Source organism: Rhinolophus hipposideros, assembly GCF_964194185.1.
Source record: "Rhinolophus hipposideros genome assembly, chromosome: 18".
NCBI classification, from domain to species: domain Eukaryota; kingdom Metazoa; phylum Chordata; class Mammalia; order Chiroptera; family Rhinolophidae; genus Rhinolophus; species Rhinolophus hipposideros.
The window spans coordinates 11,092,431-11,116,738 of record NC_138064.1 but is presented as its reverse complement, the minus strand read 5'-3'; the positions used below and the strand labels follow the sequence as shown (position 1 = coordinate 11,116,738).

At 36.7% G+C, this 24,308-nt stretch overlaps 1 protein-coding gene across 2 annotated transcripts in view; it reads left to right on the top strand.

Moving 5' to 3' along the window:
• Positions 1–24,308, top strand: part of ITPRID1 (ITPR interacting domain containing 1) — a 117,756-nt gene that overhangs the window by 36,694 nt on the left and 56,754 nt on the right. For both annotated transcript variants that reach the window (XR_013995339.1, XM_081079696.1), the window contains exons 5-9: positions 1,418–1,469; positions 3,740–3,826; positions 5,840–6,042; positions 9,706–10,280; positions 12,925–12,982. Coding sequence is in view for 1 of the 2 variants with exons in the window: in XM_081079696.1 (XP_080935822.1) it covers positions 1,418–1,469; positions 3,740–3,826; positions 5,840–6,042; positions 9,706–10,280; positions 12,925–12,982 (975 nt within the window). In the remaining variant the exon portion in view is untranslated. The remainder of the gene's footprint in view (positions 1–1,417; positions 1,470–3,739; positions 3,827–5,839; positions 6,043–9,705; positions 10,281–12,924; positions 12,983–24,308) is intronic.

Below are 24,308 nucleotides of genomic sequence, written 5' to 3'. Positions count from 1 at the left end.
CTTGGAGGAGCTCTAGACCCCTTCCCAGACAAGAAGTTTGGCTCCAGACTGAAGGGCCCTTAATTATTTTCAGCCTTTTTTGTATGTTTCAATCATTCAGGCTTGTTTTTCCAAAATTTCTCTCAAACTGTATTATCTTTCTTATGGTGAAAAAGTTACATTTTCATAGAAGTGCAGGATGACACTTCCCAGTTTTATACCTGTCACACATTTGCATCTAGGAGAACCACAGTGAAAGGACATGAAAAGACTGGTGACCCTTTTGAGGAACTTGCCCATATTCTGGACATTTGCTTCCGCAGATATCTGTGCAATGTTATGTCATGACAGATTCTGAATACTGCTACGGCCCCTGAACAGGCCTCTGACATTCAGTATTTCGCTCTTCTATTATGGCCTCAGCACCACTCACCGGGCAAATGGACTTTCCACATTATCTGTCTCGCATTTCCTTGTTTGCTCAAAACCTTTTACGGTTTTCCATGTCCTGACACATACATATCAAGTCCTCTTTCTGGCTTTCAAATAAGCTATGAGTCATTCTGTTGGCACTATGGCATTTTGAAAAAAAACACTACACCAACCAACAAAAGTAAGCTGTGGGATCATACGGGCCATGGGAAATGTATTTAATCTCTCCAAGCCTCAGTTTGCCTCTCTATTACGTACGGATTAACAATACCCATTTCATGGATTTGTTGTGAGAAATGAAAGAGATTGCACGTCACAGGCTTAGCACATAGCCTCACACAAAACTAATGCTCAGTAAATAGTAATTATTATGGCTATAATCAATAATAAAGGTAATCATACTGGATCTGCTACTTGACTGTGTGGTCATGAGCTCATTACTCAACTTCCGATGAGTCTCATTTTTCTTACCAGAAAAATAAGGATAGGTCCTAAATTATAAGGTTGTCATAAGGGTTAAATGATACAAATGAATGGAAGATGTTAAATAAACACTGGGTCGTCCCTGTATGCTTCGTGGATGTCCCCTTGCTTCTCATCCTTATGTGCCATGAGAAGGAATTCCCAAATGCCCTCGGATCTAATGGCACTTGCTATCCGTACTCTTCGATCATGGGAACATCTCTTTTCCAACCATCCAGTTCTCCTCATTCTTAAAAAGCCAAGACAAGCACTGCTCTCTCCATGAAGCCTTTGCTGACTGCTTCATTGGCCACTGGCTTCCCTTTTCACTTGAGCAAATACCACACTTCTTCAAATGCTTGTCTCACACTTTAGCCATTAATTACATTCTGTCCTGTTCACCATAGAGAAACCTTATCTCTCAGGCCTACACAATCACAGATATGGCACGTAATCCCACGTTGGTTCATTGGAGGAGGCAAAACTCTCTCATGAGATAAAAGGAAATTAAGTTCATCTCCCCCTGCCCCCTTTTTTCTTGCAGATTTTTTCCATGAGCAAGGAATGGGTCAAATGACTGTGCAGGACTATAAGAGGTAGGTGGCAGAATCAGTGTCACTTCACGTTGATATTTTACAGCCACATCTTCCATAAATGAAATGGAAGCGAGGAAGTTTCTGAATAACAATGTGGATCTTGGGATCTTGTCACTGATTAGGCCACAATGCCCACTAACCTTGAGAGAAATAGAGTTTCTTTAAATGTCCTAAAGGAGTTAGCAAATTCAATCAATAAATGCTGATTTGGGAGGGGGATTTAATTAAAACCTATGCATATATGGCACTCTACCATAATTCAACTGTTCATAAAACAGTTACATCCATATTTTAAACATCGTGCTATTTGTTGGAAAATAATACGTGTAATTTTCAATGTTAGGTAGAAAGCAGCGAGCATCTCTTAATTTGAGGACAGACTAGGTCTCAGAGTGGCCGCAAAGGGCAGCATCCACGACACCTGAGAACTTAATAGAATTGCAGATTTTCGAGCCCCTCCTCTCCAGCAAATTCTGGAGGTGGTGTTCAGAAGTCTGTGGGTTTTGCAAGGCCTTGAGATGATGATAAGTCACACGCTAGTTGGAGAACTGCTGAAGTAGACTGTGAGCTTTTTGAGGCTGGGAACTCTGCTTCCCTTGCTTCAGCCATTCCTCCATTTTCAGGATAATTCCAACTAGTTGAAAACCAAATATTCATTCAATACTGTATCCGTCTGACTCCTACCAACTCACACTAAAAGTGCTACGTTGTCATAGTTTTTCCCTCTTAATAGAGTAGTTGTTTTCTGCTACTCACGGAATCACAGAGCCATAAGGGACCATGGAAAGCTCTCAGGCAACTATCTCATTTTGGTGAAGAGGAAAATGAGGGCCAAGGTTTGTCACTAGTGCTCCCATGGCTTATTCAGAACCACGATGACCTATGGCTTCTCCTGGATCCCAGGCTGGAGAAATTTTGGGTAGTTCTGCTGAACGTTACAAAATAAATTGTGACCCTCAAGTGCTAAGTGAAACAGAAATAATGGCAGGCCTACTACAAACTGGGGGGAGACAATAAATGAAAAGTTATCTTCTGCCTGTCTTCAAGCTCCCAGCGAGTCAAGTGTCATTTATTTATTTATTTATTTACTTATTTGTTTTTCAATTACAGTTGACATTCAATGTCATATAGTTTCAAGTGTACAGCATGGTGGTTTGACATTTATATAACTTAGAGAGTGATCCCCGCCCCCAGTAAGTCTTGCACCCATCTGACACTATAGGTAGTTATTACAATATTGTTGGCTACATTCCCTATGCTGTACTTTACATCCCCATGACTGTTTTGTAGCTACCAATTTGTACTTCTTAATCCCTTCCCCTTTTCACCTAGCCTCCCAACTCCCCCACACACACACACACACCCATCTGGCAACCATCAGTTTGTTCTCTGTATCTATTTTAAAACAGAGTCTTTATTATTCAGAAACATGCACTTTCTTGGCCTTAATACTGAAAGCAATTGAATAAAGAGGCAGAACCCAGCTATTCTTACTAATAGTGGATAGAACTAATGTCACTTCAGCTGCCCATGTAGAATAACTTAGTCTCATTGGGAAAACTGATATCTACACTCTATTCTTTGATAAATGCCAATTTTATGCCAACTGGCTGTTATAGTTGATGAGGTCAGACGCAGCTATGTTATATCTGAAGTATTTAAAGGTGAACTATGTTATAACAGGGTTCCATTCTGTTTGGAAAAGCTTTCAAATGACTGGCAAAGCAGGTGTCTTTGGATAGAGGGACACTGGTCTTTGTGGTCGCAAAGGAGTTTGCTCCTGTTGGGTGTGGTTGGCCACAGGAGCCTGGAGAAAGCACTTGGAGATTGTTAACTGTAGGGTCTGTAACCCTTCACCATTATGAGAATTAGGTCAGAGTCACTTCAGGGGTTGCTCCTGTCCCTCTTTCATCCCATAATTTAACTTCTTCCCGAAAGTCAGGGCCTAGCAAAGATGTGTTCCTGAAAGGTTCCCCAATGATTCGCCATCTGTCAAAAGTGAAACATTCTGTCACCTTCTTAATGAGCTCTAGCAGGCACCTAACACTTAAATTCTCACACCTTCTGTGACACGACACTCCTGAAAAGAGGATCAGCTCCTCTGCTCTATGCTCTCCCTTCTTCAAAGGGGTGGCCATTATGGGATGATTAGGAATGAAGAAGAAAGACAAATGTTTACTCTGGAAAGCAAGATGCACAATGACCTCCCAGGGGACTATCTAAATCAACACCTTTCATTCTTGGTCTCTCCCCCACTTCCCCCACTGCAGGTCTCTGCACCAGTTTTCAGAAACGCATACCCTACCCAGAGGGACCAGTTTCAACTCTTGCTATTCTACTGCAAGTGTACCACAACGGTATGTGATTTCCAGGCACTTTGCACCCAGGAAAATCATTCCATGTAACAGTGGATTTCATGAAATTACAAGCAGTCACTTGAGAAATACGTGTTGAATGGATGATGAGAGAAAGAATAAAGGATTTCTAAACTCCAACTTGCAAGAATAGTATAAAAGAGTCAGTGAAATTGGAAACAGGCTAAATATCTGTCAGTGGGGAAACGGCCCAATAAATTATTGACTCCTCACTTTATGGAATTATATACAATGACAAAAAGGAATAGGTAAATATGTACTCACTATGATCTTTTAGTCATATTTTTAGGGGAAAAACAAGATGCTGAAAGATGCATAGAATATGTTATTATTTTTAAAGCAAACGTGAAAACTATAAAGCATGCATGTAACTACCTAGAAAAATGTCTGTAAAGATACATATAAATTTAGCAGGAACGGGGTTAGAATTGGTGGAGGTAATGGCCAAGGAGAGAGAGAGAAAGCCTATGTGTAATATAATTTTTTAAGAAGGTGAGCATATTTTATGTTGTGATGAGTAGAAACAATGACTTTTGGTTAAGAGAACTATTAATGGATAAAATATTCACGTTTCCTTCCAAAGTTAAATATAACTAAAAAATAGCTAATGGTACTGAAAATATGTTTAATGACAAATTAATCAATAATTGCATTCTTGGCCGTGAGACTGTGAGCATTTGGAAGGCAGAACTATACCTTTATTCCTTTTTGTGGCTTGGGTACCTAGCATGATACATGTTCAATAAATATTGTATAAATGGGTAGGATACAAATTTGTACAATGAGATCAATAAGACAACAGATTAAATCTTTCATGCACAATTTAGATTTCTTGAAAGAATTTTTCTTCTCCCTTGAACCTCTTTTATATTAAGATATCAATTGATTGACACCCACAGTTCTCTAGCTCGTTTCAATGATTCAGAACTTCAAGTCTAGCCATTTAAGGCCCATAGGAAAGGTTCATGGCTGATGTTTTCTTCCTCGAACAAGTCAGCTAAGCACCAGATCCCCATGTCACCTTAGAACGTGACAAGGGGATGGTGGGTGGTGTCTGGCAAGTGGGCCTGCCCAGTGAGACTATAGGTGGCTGTTGTTGAATGTGTGAATGGCTAAATAAACGAATTATAATTAATCCAATTTAAATAATGGAGTTATAAAAGTGAAATTATCTACACTATCTCAAATAAGCTCCTTAGTGTTGCATGTGAAGTAAGGGCCCACGGACTTCAACAAAAGAACCGAGCAAACCTAGAAAAACCTCATCAAAAGTTCTGATTGCCGTAGAGTCCATGAGTTCTATAAGGTCAATAGCAACATCGCTGAGGAGAAGTGCAATAATTGGGAAGTGAGCTTGTGTACATAGACATAATATATCATTTTCAGTGGCAGAGCTGAATAGAACAATTTGATGAAAGCACTTCTTATTTCTGAGCCAAGTCCATAAATATACAGAACATACTTTAACTCAACCTAAGGATCATTGTTTGTAAACATCACTCTTTGTAGTCTGTATATCCTCAACCAGCGTCTGTAACTGACAAAGGACTGGACTGATACTCTTTAAAAATATCCTTCTTTGAGTCTCGTGTTTACAGGGTTTTTTGTTGTTGTAGTTTTGTTTTGTTTTGATTTTTCCTGTCTTATATTGCTGTCAGCTACCCTTTCATTGTGGTTTTCAGGGCACTGCCCCTGGTTTCTGTCCCACAATCTTCCTTCCCGATTTAATTTCATATTTGCCTATTGGGCAATGGCAAGCCAGATAAGCAAAGTCATTGGTATTGCATGTAAGGCAAGCAGTCCCCGAGTGGGGGTGATGGACTGTCCTTCAAGTAAATGCATCTGAACGCTAGGAAATACGACATCTTTTGTCTATTCAGATTTCTCTTTCACTCAATTTCTGGAACACTGGGTGGTTGAGGTGACTAGAAAAAAAATGGCTATTGGTTAAGTGAACTGTTACTGGATAATGATATTCACATATTTTTACTGCAGCATTCCTGAATGGCTGGAATTTTGGGAAGAAGATCCAGTGGAGATTCTCTTGGATCTAGGGTTTGGTGCTGATGAGCCAGATATCTGCACACAAATCCCAGCCAGATTCCTGAGCTGTGACTCAGCAGCCAGAGGAATCAATTTCCGTGTTTTCCTTGAAGCTCAAAAGCAGCGTATGGACATTGAGAACCGTAACTTGTATGGTAAGTGAGGACCACAATGACGTGTGAATTTTAGCAATGGTAATTGTTATATTCGCTGCCCCGCACAATAGAAGCTAGTACTATGGCACTGGCTTTTGAGTAAAGAAAAAACTTATTGGGGGGTCAGCCGGCAAGGAGACAAGAGGCAGAGTTCAAATCTGTCTCCCGATCCAGGCTTTGAAGAAAGATATAAGGGTTTGAGGGGAACAGACTGGTATGCAAAAGAATTGGCAGGGGCATTTCAACTGGGGGGATTTGGAACTTGGCCATTTATGGTAAGAAATAGTAAGGGGCTTCACACCCAACCTTCCTAGACAACGGATCCTTTGCTTCTGAAAGGGTTCCAGCATTCAGGTTCTAGTTATGTCCCAGGCTTTGGTTCCATGGGGTGGAGAGACTTTGGTTCTGGGTATTATTGGAGGTCATAGTTCTCTCCTCAGCACATGCTTTGGCCACATGAGTTGCTGTTTTGTTCTGTTTATCCCTGATAAACAACTCAGTATCTTGTTAGAAAAAGGAGAAGGCCAGTTTGAGCTGGTTCTGCAGTGATACAATGAGTGGAGGTAAGGGGCTGAGCCACTGTATCAGGAGAGGTGGTCTGACATGTGTGGAGTAGCAATCCACCCCTGTGTCGCAGTGGCTCAAAACGGAACAGTTTATTTCTCGATCACTCTATATGTCCACTGCCAGTCGGTGCGTCTGTTTGGGGGAAGGGACCTCTGTTCCATGCTGTCCTCAGTCATGAACGTGGCCCCACCATCTGGAACATCACTGGCTGCAATGACAGAGGAAAGGTGGAAGTGGAGAACCATCCTTGACTCTTACCTCCTTCTGCTCAGAATTTATGCATGTCAGGGATGCTCAGATTTCATTGTCCAAAATAAGTCACGTGACCACACTTAACTCCAAAGGGGAGAGAATGAGCAATCTCACCATAGTCCCAGAGGGAAGAAAATGGTCAATGCAGGTGAACAGCACTCATTATACCATAGCCACACACTCAGGAAGCAGAAAACCCAGGATCTGACAAGGCTTATCATGAGTGATAGGTGAGACCTGAATTTCCTCATCTGTGAGGCTTAAACATTACTTACTTCACCAGGAGCTGTAAGTGATAGTTATGAATCTGCCGTATCTCCAGATTTGTAGATGAACGATGCCTATACCTCTTAGTTATCATGCCTGCTCCTATCTTTCCCCAGCTGGTGGTCAGTGGAATAGTTTTATCTAGGACATTATTAAGGATATGTGTATTGTGCTCAAATAATTGGGGCAAAGATGCCTTGCAGTTAAGCAGGTTTGTTTACTACAGGATTTGTTTAACACGTTGAATTGTACTTTGGGACTCCTAGAGGGGATGAGTACAGCATTTTCAAAGTCATTGAAATACAGAACCCCCCCCCCCTTGGAGGAGCAATGAAAAACATCTGCATGGAATAGAGTTTGTAGAATTCTGTACTGAAGAAAATACCAAAATTCTGTTTCTGAAATAAGTTCCTTTAAGTAAATAAATTCACTGAAAGAAAGTGAGATAAAATGTTTCTCTCAAACATTTCTCTCCGATTTTTCATTTTAGTTAGTTTCCCCTGTCTTTATGTGGGTGAAATGGGTCTTAAAAATCTCAGCAATGAGATTTTCAAATAAGGTCATAGAAACCTGAAGGTGTTGCAACGTAATGTTTCTTTACCTTTTAGAAGGAATTACTATCGTATTGGCTGTCGTCTTCTCCTCCAAGCCACATGGAGATGCAAGTTCTTTAATCAATTCTTTGTTTGGGGAGAATAGTAACACCAATATTTGAGGAGCATTTGAGCTGTCTGTGAGGTTAACATTTTACAGATGAAATTGACAAATGGCTTGTAGAGGAACCAGGAGTTGACCCCTAATCCTATGATTGCGGGTCTACCCTTATTTCCAACACTGTGCTAACAGTGCATGGCAACTATTCTTACTCAACACTTGCCAGTATGCTTTTGATTCAGGAAAGTTTAGAAGGTCAAATGTAAAACAAAGAATAATAAAATTAGTTGGTTGTTGTAAAGACAGAATGGAAAAGATTGTCTCATTCAAAATCAATATAAGAGGTTCAAATTTCAGGGGATGAGAATCATTGTTCCATCTACCCAAAGGCAAAACAAACTAAAACCCACTCATCCAACACTTCACACTATGTATTCTCTGAATTGACTGCACCAATTAAATTGGTAGCTTTTCTTCTCAGCATAAGTATAAAAATCTGCCACAGGATGGACGTTAAGACAATAATAAAAGTGGAATTGCGATTCAATCACACCCTTAGGCTGACAAAAGAGATTCGGTTTCAACTAAAGCTGAATTTGGTGGTGGTGATGGGAGGCAGTCAGAATGCTTCTGCAAACATCCAGAACTGAAGAGTTCCTCTAGGTCTTGAACAAATATCATAGTCTTCTGTGAGAAACCCATCATATTTTTTGGAGAAGCGTGAATAGTCAATATCTTCCCTTTTCAGGTGGAGGAAACAGGCACAAAGACATGCTCAGGAAAGAGTAGCATTGTTGTGATGGTGCAAACAACAGAACAGAGGACAGCGTCCTTACCCACCGAGGTGGGCTTTATCATTGCTGAGCTGTGCGACACTACGTGACACTCCTGGGGTTGAGAGAAGGCTGTGTAATGAAAACAAAATGTTCTGTTTCCATTACCATGGTTTTTATAATCTGGAGATACCAAAAGCATTTTTCACTATTTTTTTTTTCCAAAGTGGCAATGGGTCCCGAAATCAGCCCTTACTGCCTTAGTTCTCTCCCTTGTGCTACTTAGGTCAATACGTATATATTGCCTAAATGATTGAGGGCGGATGATCCAGAAAGACTTACAAGTTGAGAAGCACGTTTGTTTGGAAAGGCAAAAGGATTTTTCCATTAACGATCATCTTTTCCTATAAGACTGAAGACGGTATCTTTCCTTCCTGAGTCTTACGCATTTATAATTTTAACAACTGATATTTATACAACATTGTGCTTTTTACAACAGATGTGAAAGATGCTTAAGACAGTTATTGTTACCCTCTTCTGCAGATGAAGAAACTGACCATTTACTATGTGCCTGGCACAGGGCTAAGCACCACATATCTATTAATTCATTTATTTTGCAGTCACACTTCCAGTGATTGGTTGACCTGGGATTTGGATGCAGGCCTTCTGACTCCATATGCCATGATTTTTCCACACTCTAGATGACAGTATAGATGAAGATGATGGAGGTCATGATCTATCACCTGAAGCTATACAAGAATATTCAATCTCATCTCATCTGAAAGAGCTGGGTTCACTTTTGACATTCAGTTTAATTTACAAGATTAAACTCAAGATTCATCTTTGCCTGTCAATTTTATGGAATAACACATAAAAACTATAGGCATATATGAATCTATATAGTTCTGCATATTTGACTAAATATAAAAGGCGTATACATTCCCCATAACATAGTGATACCTCATTATGTAGGAGACTCACCTCGATGATCATCATTGGCATGTACTAAAAAAACCTTGAGTTTCAAGAGGTTAAAGTCCTTCCCACCTTGAAAATCACGTGCTAACCAACCTGTTTAGTTTTGACTACCTTAGTGCAGATTCACTAAAAAGACTCATTTTAAAAATCGTGTGTTTCTTATATTATTCAGGCCGTTTCCGACAGATAGAAATCCTGGACCATGTGGCTACTGCCTTCTCATCTTTGCTGAATGATGTTAACATCCTGCAAAACAAAGCTGAAGAGAAAGATGGCGGGGAACGTGTGCAAAGAACCTCAGTGAGTGGAGCCAAAGAGCATCACAGAAGAGCTGGTGAACTTTTCAGGAGAGCTTCAAGGCAGACCATTAGGAGAACCTGTAGTAGAGAAGCACCAAAGTCATTGGAGATGAGGAAAGAATTTTCCATCGACTCTGCAAAACCAGGGGAATGTGGAGCAGAGTTACCAGCTGTGACAAACAACCATGACCAAAGTCATTTGTCTCCTTTGGCAGAGCATTGGTCTCTCCAAGCCTGTGATGACTTGAAACCTTGTCATCCTCCCCGAGCTCTTCTGAAGAAGCAGTGGCCTTCCTCACCCATGCTAGCCAAGCACGCTTCTCCTTCCTGTGTGTCTGAGGGGTCAGTCAAGGACAGAACTCAGAAAGAAAACTCCATTCAGTCTAACAAGCTCAAGAGCTTGTCCCATCTTGAGAGCAAAGCACCAGACTCCTTTGAGATGGAAGAGGTCAGTGATGTATCTATGTGCTCAACTTTTCAGAGGAATAACCCTCTCCAAGGCGTCTTCTGCCTTCCAGGCCTCATTGCACCCCTTCGTCTTTTAACCCCTTGGTGATAGGTCTTATTGTTCCAAACTCATGTTTAGTCTAGGACATTTAAGGTTATTCTAGCTGCTTCGGTCAGAACTAAACTAGTAGGAAACTAGCCTTTGATGCTATGATTCCTTGCTCACAGCTGAATCTACAGGTGTTTTCTGACTTTGCTTTTGCTCACTGTTTTATTATGCCTCTCAGGATGATTTTATCTCCTCTAACTTTCCATGTTTCACTTTCTTTGAGGGGTCAGTTCAACTCCTTCCCACTCAGTGAAACGTCTCCTCTACATCCTCATAGCTTAGGAACGGGGACCTTGTGATAGAGACAGTGTGTGTGTGTTGATAACACGTCCCACCCCCCACCCACCACTAGATTGTGTGTGAGAGGCTGTATGTGTATGTAAGGCAGAGAGAGCCCTGAAACAGATAGAAAAGAAATTCAGTACTTGGATTTTGTTTTCTTAAAAGGTATATTTAGAATGTTACATCCTCATCACACAGACTGGGGGGAAAATATTTGTTTCACTTAATACCAGTGGATGGGTAAACGAAGCAAGCTTGTGTAGGTTGCATCTTAAACAGGACTGAATGCCAGATTTAATAGCCATTTTTCAATGGCAAATTTAAAAACACAACTATAAGAAATGAGAAATATGTGTGAAATTGGCAGATTATCATGGCATTTTAAACATAAGCCAATGTGCTTAAATATCTAGCTATCAGAATGTCAACTATGACTGGCCAAATTTTGTCTCCAGATCAATCCATGATGTTTTCCCCAAAGTCCTATAAATGGCTGATTTGGGCAATATTTGGCTAAGTTCTCAAAATTATGGTTCCAATGAAATTTTGCATAGATTTTTAATACAAAAATCAACATATTTTTGTGTTTAATTTTGCTTAATAAAACCGAGTCTTTTTTTTAATTCCCAAATATATTAAGAGAAGTTAATACTTAAGAAACTTCTGCAGTTGTAAACCTCAAGGTCGATGCTCCTTTATGTCCACAATAAAACATCTTTAAGCTTTCCTTTCATTTGCATACAGGAATCCTGTTCTAGAACTCATATGTAAGAATGTTACCACATTATTAAACAATACCAATTGGTATCTTGATTAGATAGGAAATGTTTCAAAACTTATAACTGTTTTTTTATTTTTAATTTTTTTAATTGATTACGTTTGGCTCAAGTAGAATAACACAGGAACACACCTGGTTTCCATTTTAAGTTATTTCGACTTTGTTTTTGTTCTTTTTTCAATGGACAAATACATATTTTACATTGCATTAAGTGGATTTTTCCCATGATAACAGTCACAGCAAAAATTATTTTTATTATAGTTGTAAATTCACATGGTACACACTGGTTTCAGTTACAAAACCAATAAAAATAATCTTAAGACATAAGTCCGATTACAAGTATAAAATATTTATTTGAAGAAAAGAGAAAAAAGATTAAAAGGAGGGAATAAACATTTCTTATTACAATGCTGAGCTGTATCATCACGTTCCTCTGTTTATTCCTGGGTTAAAGGTCATATGTGCTATAATGTTTAAAATGCTTATGTGCTCTGATTCAGCTTTCAATATTGAGACACTAATCCCAAATAAATAATAGGACATGTAGAAATAGATTTATGTAAAAGGGCATAAATCTCAGCATGATTGTTATTTGCAAAATGTAGAAAATATCCCAACATGGGAAAAATCATTAAGTAAATTAATGAACTTTTAAAATATGGCCTATTATGCAGTCATTAAAGATGGTGTTTTCAAAGAAATTTTATGAAATGGGAAAAAAAGTTCCCCTTCAAAATTTTGAGTGAAAATATTTGACTACATAACTACATCCAGAATAAATGTATTTTTTTAAAAACCTGCAAAGACATACTCTAAAATAGTACCAGTAACTGTTTTCCTACCCTTTTTAACTTTTTATATTAAATTTCTACAATAAGCAATATTATTTTTAAAGAAATATTTAGTTTTAACAATAATTTGATTCTCATTATTAGAATACTATTTATTAATTTCTTAAAAGAATTTTAAAAATAAATTCTGCTCTATCAATTTGGAAATCAAATTTTCTTTGAACTGTCTAAGCTTTATAGAGTAACTGAGTTAGGAATTTTCTGAACTGCTCTCCATAAACTTATAAAAAATGTCATAAACACATTCCCTACGAAGCTAAAATTAAATATGAGAAATAACTTGCTTTCTCCAGCTACATTTAACACTCTTTGGAAGCAAAAAAAAAAAATGTATAATAATAAATAATAATAACAATGTTTAGTTCAAATGCCACATGTTCCAGGTGAGGCCTCTATGCCTCCCCCCAGCAGTGATCTTCCCCTTGCCCTGTCCTGAGCTCCTTTAATTCTTTGACTGTTTATCTGAGTGCCTTAACTGCAGCAGCCTGTGAGCTATGTGAGTTCAGAACTCAAGTTTAATCCTCATAGCATCAGCCAGTGGCACTCATTATATGTTGACTAAATAAATGAAGTAAATTTGTTATGAAAGCGTTTCTAATAAGATTGATGCATTTTGGTATCTCAGGTCCAGAGCTTTGAAGAAGAGCTTGGTAATCCTCTTGACCTGACTTCAGGAATGATAGGTAAGAATTCATCAAGGTGTGCAGTGCCACCAATGGTCTTTCAGAAAGGGAATGCAAATAACTGCTACTCAAATTTCTTAATATGCGGAACTCAAAAAGTTATTGCCAGGTGATGCCATACCTACTATTACTGCTATTACTACCATTTCTACCTGCTACGATTAAAAACCTACTAGCAATGCAAATGTACATGCACATTTCAAAAGACTGCAGCAATGTTCAGTATCACTGGGGCTAATGTAGTACGTGGTTTGTCTAACTTTAACTCTGTATGATCTGACCAGTAGAGTGGCATGGATTCCACATAGGACTGGGGCTAACTGGGTGAATACTTTCTTGCTTCTCTTGCCAACTGCTTGATGTTGCACAAGTCATTATCGTTTTACTGGGTCTCAGTTTTCTTTGTTTTTGAAATCCGTTATAAAGAGATAATTTGTATGTTCTCTGCCAGCACTTATATTCTAAATTAAGTGATTTATGACCTTCCTATTAAACTCTCAGTGGAAACAAGTTGCCTAGATGTACCTTTCGAAATCATCCCTTAGAATGATCTCCTATTATCCTAGACAACAGAGAAGGAAGTCTTTCTCTACTTCTGGTTCTTCCGCCCCCATTCAGCCATCATTGTGATTCAGCATTTCCATAATCCTATAACAGAGCTAAAAGTAGACAGGAATTAGTGAAGCAAAATAAACCAGATGAATCTAGTGCATTTCCTGGAAGAAAATATGCAAATTTTTAATTTAATTTAGTGTGGTGTCAAACACATCTTTTTCATTATAAAGTGTATGTATGGGCCTCATTTTGCTAAATGCTGTTTAGAAATTATGCATTAGTAATTACAGGGTCCTGCTGATTACATAAATTGTTATCCTGCTCTTTGAAGTAATTACCACATAACCTGCATTGAGGTTTATAAGACAAAAATAAGCATCTGTTTTCCATTTAATTGAATGCTTCTCAATGAAGCTGGAGGTCCCCTTGCCAATAGGAGCTGCCTTCCTTGACATTCAATTAAGAGGTCTGCTGATATCATGTTAGTTACCCCATTCATTCCAAAAAACAATTTGGGAAGTTAGGCAAAAGCACTAATCTCCATTTAATCTCAAATTTAAAGAGCAAAGTAAAATGGGTGAAAGTTAGCCTAACGGAGAAAATCTGAATCACAGTTAAAGCAAATGCAATTTTGTTACTTTCAAGAATAGTGCCGTTAACCCCAGAAAAAGTAGGACTGAAAAAACAAATAAAAAATAAAACTAGTTGAATGAATGGAGAAAGTGGGAAAGTATTACTGTGATATATATGAATGAATTACATATATAATCATATATATATATATATATATATATATATATATATATATGAATGACTTTTTTGACTCAAAATTTAAAAAGTGACTTCATTTAAAAGATGAAGGCAATAGACTATTTTGACTGATAGGATATGGTGGAAGTGAGGCTGTACTACTCCCAGAGCATAGCCTTTAACCCACTGGGCTGCTTCCTGGCTCTTGAGATACCTGCTCTTGCAACATTCCCTCTAGAAGCCCAGCCCTCATGTTGTGAAATGTCGCTCTGGTGGACAGCTTTGAATGAGCTCCCATATGAATAAGCCACCTTGGATGTCCAGTGCAGTCAAACTTTCAGATGATGCCAGGCCAGAAGCCATCTGACTTCAACTGTATGAGAAAATCCAAGTGACAACCACATAGTTGAGCCTTAGCTCAACCCAGAGAACCATGAGAGATAATTAGCTATGGTTTTAAGTACATAATACACACAAATAGATAAAGGCATGTGATAAATTCTTCAAATACCTTTAAAATTAAGTTAAAAGATATTTTAAAGATTGTATTTCATCTACTCATACATAGTATTCTGAATATTAACAGGAAAAAAAGTATATTTAAGCATTTTCCTAAATGAATTTGAGTAAAATCTTATAAAAGATGGGTACACAAGGCCATAAATATACCATCCTCCCTTCAGCCCTGAAAAATTATCACTGAAATGAAAAAGGAACATAAATATAAGGAGGAAATAAAAACAGTGCTATTAAAGGCCGGGGGGTGGGGCGGGGAGAACTCAATCATCCATATTCCAGAAGCCTTGGGGTATTTGTGTAGAATACCCGGGGTGCCAAAAAAATGTCTACAAGTGGACACTTCAGTCAACGTTGCTCAAGCAGTAGTTTGCCGTAATCAGAAGTGTCTGGACACTGATGGTAACCACTTTGAGCACCTCTTGTAATTGCAGAAGTCAAATGTGACTTGTATTCATCTATTGTTTTTGGTATATATTGAATATTACAATTTTAATACAATTTTTCTTTCTTAAAATGTGTACATTTTTTGGCACCCTCTGTATATTGTAGGTGAAGTTGTAGACATTTATATAGGAAGAGTTCACTTAAGAATTAAAGAGACAAGTCCACTTCAGTACTATTAACACATTGAGGTCATAATTTCTAAAAGAATCTCATTTACCTCTGAAATTGGACAAGATGTGCCTTTCTTATCACCTTATAAAATCAGCAAACACAGTAAAATCATCTCAAGATCTAGCAGTTTGCAGTCAGAGGCTATACAGAAAAGAGGTTTACCAATAAAAGTATGACTGCAAAGAATTCTTGGAAATCCTCAGAAATGAATGTTCTCAGTGAAATATATAACGATATTGCTTCTGTGTAAGAGAATAATCTCCAATGAGTAAACATTCTCTTCATATAAAATACACAATGTGTGAGTTTGCTCCTGATAATGGCGAAGTAACCTGTAACAGGCCAACCCTCCCATAGGTAACTATAAACTCGGGATAAAACATTTTGAAAATTCCTACCCAAAGGCACTGGAGAGTGACCAAAACCAAGCAGATATTGGAGAAAGCTTCAACACTTGAAAAAAGGAATGGCACTGGATGAGTTTTCTGTTTTTCAAAGACTTTTACCCTGAAGGCAGGCTCTAATTGACACCATTCTAAAAAATTTATAGAAATTGACAGTCTTGTTAGCTAGAAGAATCAGAAGACAGTTTGGGGCCATGACACCAGCTGGAAAGTTAGGTGAAAAATCTCAGAAAGGAGAGAGAGCCAGGGAGGAAAATTCTGAATCTGGGTATGAAATCTACCCAAATCTCTAGCCAATTCTTGAAGGAAACATGCATGGGGAAAACTGCGAGAATCTCTACTAAGGCTAAAAGAAATGAACTCATATTTCCAACTGGAGTTTGATTCTAGCCAGTTTTCTTGCCTGCTAAAACAATATACCATTCACAATGTCCAGGTACAATAAGAAAGAAATTATTGGACTTACGAAGAAAGAAGAAAATAAAATACGTAGTCAAGAAAAAGGCAATTAATGGAGACACACAATGAGAAAACTCAGATGTTGGAATCAGCATATAAGTATCTTAAAGAGCTTATTATAATCATGATGAAGAATGTAATGTAAACTGTGCTCACAATGAACAAACAATAGAAAAATCTCAAGAACAAAATAGCAATTATAATAAAGAATGAAACGAAAATGCTATAAGTGAAAACTATAACTTCCAAAACACAAACTTTATTGGATGGGCCTAACAGCAGATATAAAATGATAAAAGAAGTATCGATGAACTTTAACACTCAGATATATCAGTAGAAATTATCCAATAATCTGAAAAACAGGAGAAAAAGACATAAAAATTATATTTTAAAAATTATCTGAATTTCAGGAGCCTGTGAGACAATATCAAAACATTGAGTATACATGCAATTGTGATCAGAAAAAGAAAGGCTAGAAAGAATTGGGCAGAAAAAAAAAATGTTTTTGAAGAAGTAATGGTGGACAGTTTCCCAAATTCACTCAAAGATTTACAGATTCAAGAAGCTCAGCAATTCCCAAGTAGGATAAATACACAGAAAAGTATACTTAAATGATGGTATGTTTAAATTGATAAAAATAAAAAATAAAGAGAAAATATTCTAAGCAGGTACAGAAAATTTAAATATTGCATGCAAGGGAATAAAACTGTGAATGACTGGGCTTCTCATTAGAAGCTATGGAGACCAAAAGACATTAACTACTAGCCAGATTCTATATGCAGCAAAATATTCAAGAGCGAACATAAAATACAGACATTTTTAGGTAACAGGAAACAAGCTAACATTACCAGCGTACTTGCAGTGCAAGCAATGCTAAGGGAAGCTCTTCACACTAAATATGGATGGTGAGTTGTGGTGTTTAGACCATATGTCAATGTAATACACACGACAATTATAGAATGGAGTATGGGAGGTTGGGAAATGGACCAATATAGCTGCCAGGTTTCTACATTTTGCATGAAGTGGTAAAATATTAAATTTAAGTAGACTGTGAAAAATTAAGGATCTAACGCAACCCCTAACAAAATTACAGCAGCACAGCAAAATGCTGACAGAAAAATTAAAATATAATTCAAAAAATGCAATGAAGACAGTAAATGACAGACTGAATACTGCAGGAAAATGACTGGATTATAAAAGTATGAGACACGTGAGAAATTATTTAAGAACTGAGTGGAAAAAGAAGTGAATATCATAAACAAAATGTCAAGGGAGACAAATTCAAGGCACATTACGTAGCTGTAACAGGTGGTTGGAGTTAGACTCTTTGCATCTTAGTTTTGACTGAGGTTCTAAAAAAGGTCAGTATCAGATACAAAGTCATTGAGTGAGAAATCAACACATGCATCTTTTGTACGGAAATTATAGGACCTAGTTCCACAAGTCTTGAACCTTTCAGCCCATTGTGTATATAAAGAAGGGACACATTGTAGAGAGAGAAAAGATTGGAAAAGATATTTCATTAGCGAACACTATTTCATTAACACCCATCTGTGTGCCCATTCCACGATTTGGAGTAAGATGTGGGGTGCTAACTTTTAACCCCAAGTCGTAAGAGGCCTTAACGAGACCAGTCACAGAGCAACTTCATCATATTAAACAAACAGTCACAGTGTGACAGGCAAGTATGTATTCTAAGCACTTCACATGCATTACATCATTTTATCCTCAAAATCAACCTTTCAGGTAGGCACTATTATTATCCCTCGTTATTAGATGAGCAAACTGAAGCACAAAAATATGGAATACTCTCCATAATCTCACAGAGAGTAAAAAGTGGTTCCAGGTTTCAAACTCAGGCTATTCTAGACCCAGAGCCTGCACTCTCAAATACTGCCCCATGCAGTTTTGAAAGGACTCCCCCACATTTGGAAGACACATGTCTCAGGCAGGAGAATAATAATTCAGGTTGTGGAATGGAGTGTGACTCCAGGTTGGAAGCTTCTCAACGACAGGTCAAGATGGCAAGAGAAGAGTTGACCACCATATTTCATCAATTATAACAATTTTTCCTTGAAATCAAGACATATCTTACAATTGATGGCAGGTCAGATTTTAATTGGCAGAGGTCTTTTATTTTTTTTCTTTTTTAGAGGTACATAAATAATGGAAGTCTTAAAATTAATGGTACCTAATACTATTTGATGACAGTGGACATAAAAAAAAGGAAGTGCCATCTGACCAAACCATAACGTGTACATGTGATTGGTGGGTTTCAGCTTTGAGAATCAACAAAGAGACAAACAGGGAGACTGAATTCTGGTCAGATAGCAAATCAGAAATATTATCAAACTGGATATTCTGAAGGCAGAAATATAGCTGTTGAGAAGTGTTGGATGGAAAGTTTGAAGAAAAGGTGGAGGAAAGATGGGGACTTTCCTCCAAAGAGAAAACAGGTGGCACCAACCTGGGGAACTGAGGAGTGGTATATAAGCACGCTTTAGAAAGACCAAGAATGGGATGGGTAGTGCCAAATCCTAGGTTTAGAAACATCAGGGAGAAATGACCACTCTCAAGACAAAAGGGGCAGAAGAGGGAGTATTGACTGTTACCGAACTCAAGGGGTTCGTTTGCCTGTGCACATCAAGGCCCAATGAGACACGAACAGGAGTTTGCATCAAAGAACGTAGATTTAAGGAGATGGTGCCAAGCCCGGAGACAAGACGAGCTAGTGTTCAGAGACCTGGCTCCCCAATGGCCTCCAGGGAACAGGTCACATGGGGGGAAAATCATCAGTCATGGTAGCTAAGGGAGCTGGGGTCGTGGACTCTACAGATTGGTCAGGGCTGGGGTAGGAGGCAGCTGCTCATTGTACCAGGTCCTGATATCAGTCAGGGCATAATTCTGTCAGGTTTCGAGGGGGTGCGGCCGGTAGGGTCGTTCCAGCTTTGTGGGTCTGGAGCTGACACACAACTGAGGTCAAGATGTTATCTTTAGTTTAACCAAAACTCTGTTTCTGTGGTCAGTAGACCTGAGGCTTTGTTCCTCAGACTGTTTGATGCTCACCAGAATCTGATGTCCTAAGGGCTTCAGGGTTAAGGGAGTGGATGTGTAGTACGTGCAGAGGTAGAAGGTAAGGGAAAGAAAAGAAGCAAGTGACTTATGGTGCTATTAGGCTACACAAGGCCGGTTGGAATCAAGGAGAAAGAGAAGAGAAAAAGTAATTTTGAAGAAATGAAGTTTTTGCAGTTACATGACTGGAACCTGGAGTGGATAGCTGTATGGAAAGCTGCTTTCTGTAGAGGGAGGCAGCCAAGCAATGGAGGCAGGTGGGAAAATGAGGACTCCAAATTCCCTCTCCTCCGATCTCCAGTGGTCAAACCCAAACTAAAGACAGATATCAAGGAAGACTATTATTTGGTCCGTAGGAGACAAAAACACAGATCTGGGTGGAGAAGAAGGGAGAGTGCATCTGGAGAAGCAAAAAGAAAGTATTCAGCACAGGATGCTAATGTCTTCACCTCAGATACAAGGCTGGCAAATGCTGATTATAGCTGATGGGCTGAGAAAAGGTTTAGATAGATAGATAGATAGATAGATAGATAGATAGATAGATAGATAGATAGATAGATAGATAGACAGACAGATAGATACATGCATACATCGATAAAGAGAGTGGAATAGCAGTGTAAATTAGCTAAATCTTATTTTTTATAAAGGAATCAGATGGACCTGGATTGAAATTCGGGCTAGTTTTACCACCTATAAAAGCTAATCTAGAGCAACTCAGTCAACATCTTCATGCCTCAATTTCCTCATAGGTAACATCATAGCAGTAGGATGTACAGAGTTGCTGTGACAATGAATGAGTTAATTCACGTAAAAAAAAAGAAGAGTGTCTGGAACATGGTAAACACTCAATGATATATTGCTGTTAATAAGTCAAAAAATAGAGATATAAGCATGTCAGTTAGAAATAAACTATATAGCCAGAGGAATCATACATCAAAAGGTTTGAAAACAATTTTTACCTTTGGGGAATTTCTTTTTATTATGTAGTCTTTAGCACTATCTGATTTTTTTATGTGTATGTAGTAATTTGATTAAATAAATAAATATTGCAACAAAAATAGTTTTCATTAAGTCCAGGCACATCAATAAAAGGAGAACACCTAAATATCATGGTAAAATGTATGAAGTCGAAGGATAAGGTGGGGCAGGGAGTAATCCACCAATTTCCAGGCAGAAAAACACAGATTACTTACAAAGTGAAGAAATTCAAACATCTTAATAGCAACACTAACTTGCAGATGGGAATAAACTAATATACACATAATTTAGAAGTGGAAAAATGGGAACCAATGATTTTTATGCCCATCCATGTTCTTCTATATGTAAGAGCAGCATAAATTCATGTTCAAAGAAGGACCCATGAAGTATATCCTTCAGCACATATCAGTACAATGTCCTGATTAAGGTGTTACTCCAAATAAAGTACTCTAGAATAATGAAAACAGGGTATGGAAAAAGTGAACTCAAGTGAAAACTCCCAAAACCATACAGTTAAACTTAGTTAATTATTGTTAAAACTTTTGAAAGAAATAAAATATTATAACATAGTTTTGGATACAAAATAAAATTTGCAATATTGACCAACTTAAATTCTATTATATTACAACAAATCACTGTAAAATGTTGGAAATAGAATAAAAGAGATATAAAGATGAAAACTAATCAGGGCTGATAATATTAAAATCTAGTGAAGTATGCTTCAAGGTAAAAGAAAATATTAAAATATAAAGAAGACTTTTAAAAATTAATCAAAAATTATAAACCTCATTTAAGGTTTAACAATCATGAAACGTTTCATACCAAGTAATTAACATTTAATATATAAAGGCTGATTTTATGAAAAGCCCCTAGAAATAAAAAAAAACCCCACAGATCTTATTAAATTAATGAGGAAAGGAAATACTTAAGCAGTCCAAGGAAGAAATATACAAGCTCCATAAAAATGACGAAACATGATCAGTGTCTGCTGTAACTAAAGAAATGCAAATTTGAATAATAATAATAACACATTTCACCTATCAAATTATCAAATATTTAAAGATTTAATAATATCCCGTGATAATAAAAATGTAAAACAAACACTCACCCATTGTTAATTGGAAGTTAAATTGTCACAATTAGTTGAAGTGTAATCTCTCTATTTCACAATTTAAAATGTATGCAATTTTGATGCAACTATTAAAGTTCTGGAATTGGGCCTTCCAATAGACTCAAATGTGCATGCAAGGATTTTTACTGCAAGAATGTTTATAATAACAAACAACTAGAGGCAGCCTAAGTACCTAAAAATATGTTTGCTCTAAGCAATTGTTATACATCGTCATATTAATATGTATTCAGACATAATTTTGAAAAATGAGGCAGATATTTATGTGTTTATATGGAAAGGTACACCGTTGTTAAATGAGGGGGGAAATGAAATGTGCAAAAGATGCCATGTAGACACCTCTTTGTAGTACAAAAGTGCACCTATTTCTGCTGAAGGGGGAAGCATACACAGAATGCTTTTGGAAGAATGTATAAGGAACTGGTGATGGTCTTAACAGAAGGGAAGCTAACATATTTTAAATTAATTGGTATCTTTTTCTTTTGTTACCATGTGCATATGTTATTTTCGTAAGACTACTTAGCGAAAAATCCTGGCAATACTATAGGACATTGACACAATAAAAATGGGAGATTTTATTATTGTTAATTCTCTGCTCCATTCCCCATAACAACTAGTCCAAAACCTTTGTGCTCTTTTAATTTTTAAAAAAAATTTCATAAAAATTATATATATTTAAGGTGTATAACATGGTGATGTAATGTGTCTATATGCAGTGAAATAATTACTGTAGCCAAGTTAATTAACATGTCTTCTCTTCACGATTACACTTTTGTGTGTATGATGAGTGAACTTGAAATCTTTCTTAGCAAATTTCCAACACTGAATACAGTATTAGTGACTATGGCCATCATGCTGTACCTTAGATCCCTAGACTTACTTATATAACTGCAACTATGTACCCTTTGACCAATTATCTCCCCTCCCAAATTGGGAGACTTTAATACTCCTCTCACCTTTTACAGTTCAAGCATGAAATAATAAAAGATGATAGAAAAGATATTAATATTGTAATTGATAACATGCACTTAACAGGAAAAATATTGAAATAGGTATTCTTTGCCCGTGTTCTTGGAATATTTATTGAAATATCTAATAATTTGTAAATGCAATCATTATTTCATCAATTTGTTAAATACACACACACACACATACAGTCTCATTCATAATATATAGATCACTTTGCCATAGGTATAAATGCAGTAATATTTGAACTTGATGATAAAAATATAAGCAATACTTTCCTCCTCCAAAAGAACAAAGCAAAATACCAAATCCAGGACTTGGGGACTAAATCATCCATATTAAAGAAAAGTGCAGAAAATGCTGTTAAACTACAAATGCAGATCACTTGAATAATAATGATCATTTCATATAAAATTGGAGAATTGGAACAGAAGCAATAATCTGAGGCAAATTCATAGCATTAATTGCTTTTATTATTAAACGAAAAAAAATCCGAAGTAAACTAGGTATTTGACTCAAGAAATGATCATAAAAATAATAAAAATTTTTAGAAGATAGAGATTAATAAAGAAGTGGAAATTAATAATGCTTGAAGGAGAAAACAAGTAATTTGATAAGTAAAATCTAAGTACTAAGTTTTTTGTCTGAGGGGGAGAAAAAGATAAAGCTGTCAAACAATAAAAGAGAGAAAATAAATACAAACAAAATTAGATCATCAAAATAACATTAGAGAAAAGACGTAATACATATAACTACTGATATAGAAAATAAAATTATATAATATGCAAAATCCATTTTTGAATTATAAGGAACATCAGTTCAACTAGTGCAATTAAAATCAGAGGTAATTCATATGGATGATATTTTAGAAAAAATACATATTTATACTATAAAATTACATATTGATATTATATTACCAATATTTATATACCCATATATATTTAAAATAAAAAATTTAAAAAAATAACATAATAGAAAAGCTAAGGAAACAAACACCATAGGGAAAAAACAAACAAATATTAAGTTTATCAAAAACTACTTCTAAGAACAACAATGACCACCACCAAACAACTAAAAAACATTATGTGACCAGATTCTTTTAAGTTTTCAAGAGACAATTACTCTTTTATATAAATCTTTCAGATAATGTAAACATTTGTAAATCTTTCCGGTTCCTTTTAGATTTTTGAAAAACTTGATATCAAAATGTGACTAAAATGGCTCACAAAATAGATAAATTTTTCTTATAAATGCAGATGCAAAATTTTTTCAATAAAAAATGATTTAAATGAAGTAAAATATTATATCACAGTATAAGGTGAGGATAAACAAATCATACCTGGGTACATACAATATGTAAAATACATAGTAACCTTAGCAACATTTATTGTGCATTTATAATGCATATACAAAGTAAAAGCACAAAGATATGCAAGGGAAAATAGTAACACCAAATTCAGGATCCTGGTTAAATCTGGGAGGAAGGAAAAGGAGGGAGGAAGTAGGATCAAGATGGGATAAACCCAGGGCTTTTATTCTGTTATGTTTCCTTTTAAAAGAAAATCTGAAGTAACTATAGTAAAATGTTACACTTTAATGAAGCTTATAGGTGGTTATAAGGAATAGATACTTCTTGTGCTCTTTTCTATACTTTTTTATGTGTTTGAAATATCTCTCAATGCGAGAACATTTAACAAAAACAAAGATGTAAGTAAAAAATTTTCCTGACTAAGATAATGTAAATGAAGCAATTTTCAAGCCCAGTAGTAATCTAAGAAATACATATTTAAATTACACTAAAATAGACGAGTTATTAAATTGATGAATTTAATAGAAATTCAGAAACTAAAAACTTATAAAGAGGTGTGAAAAATTAGAA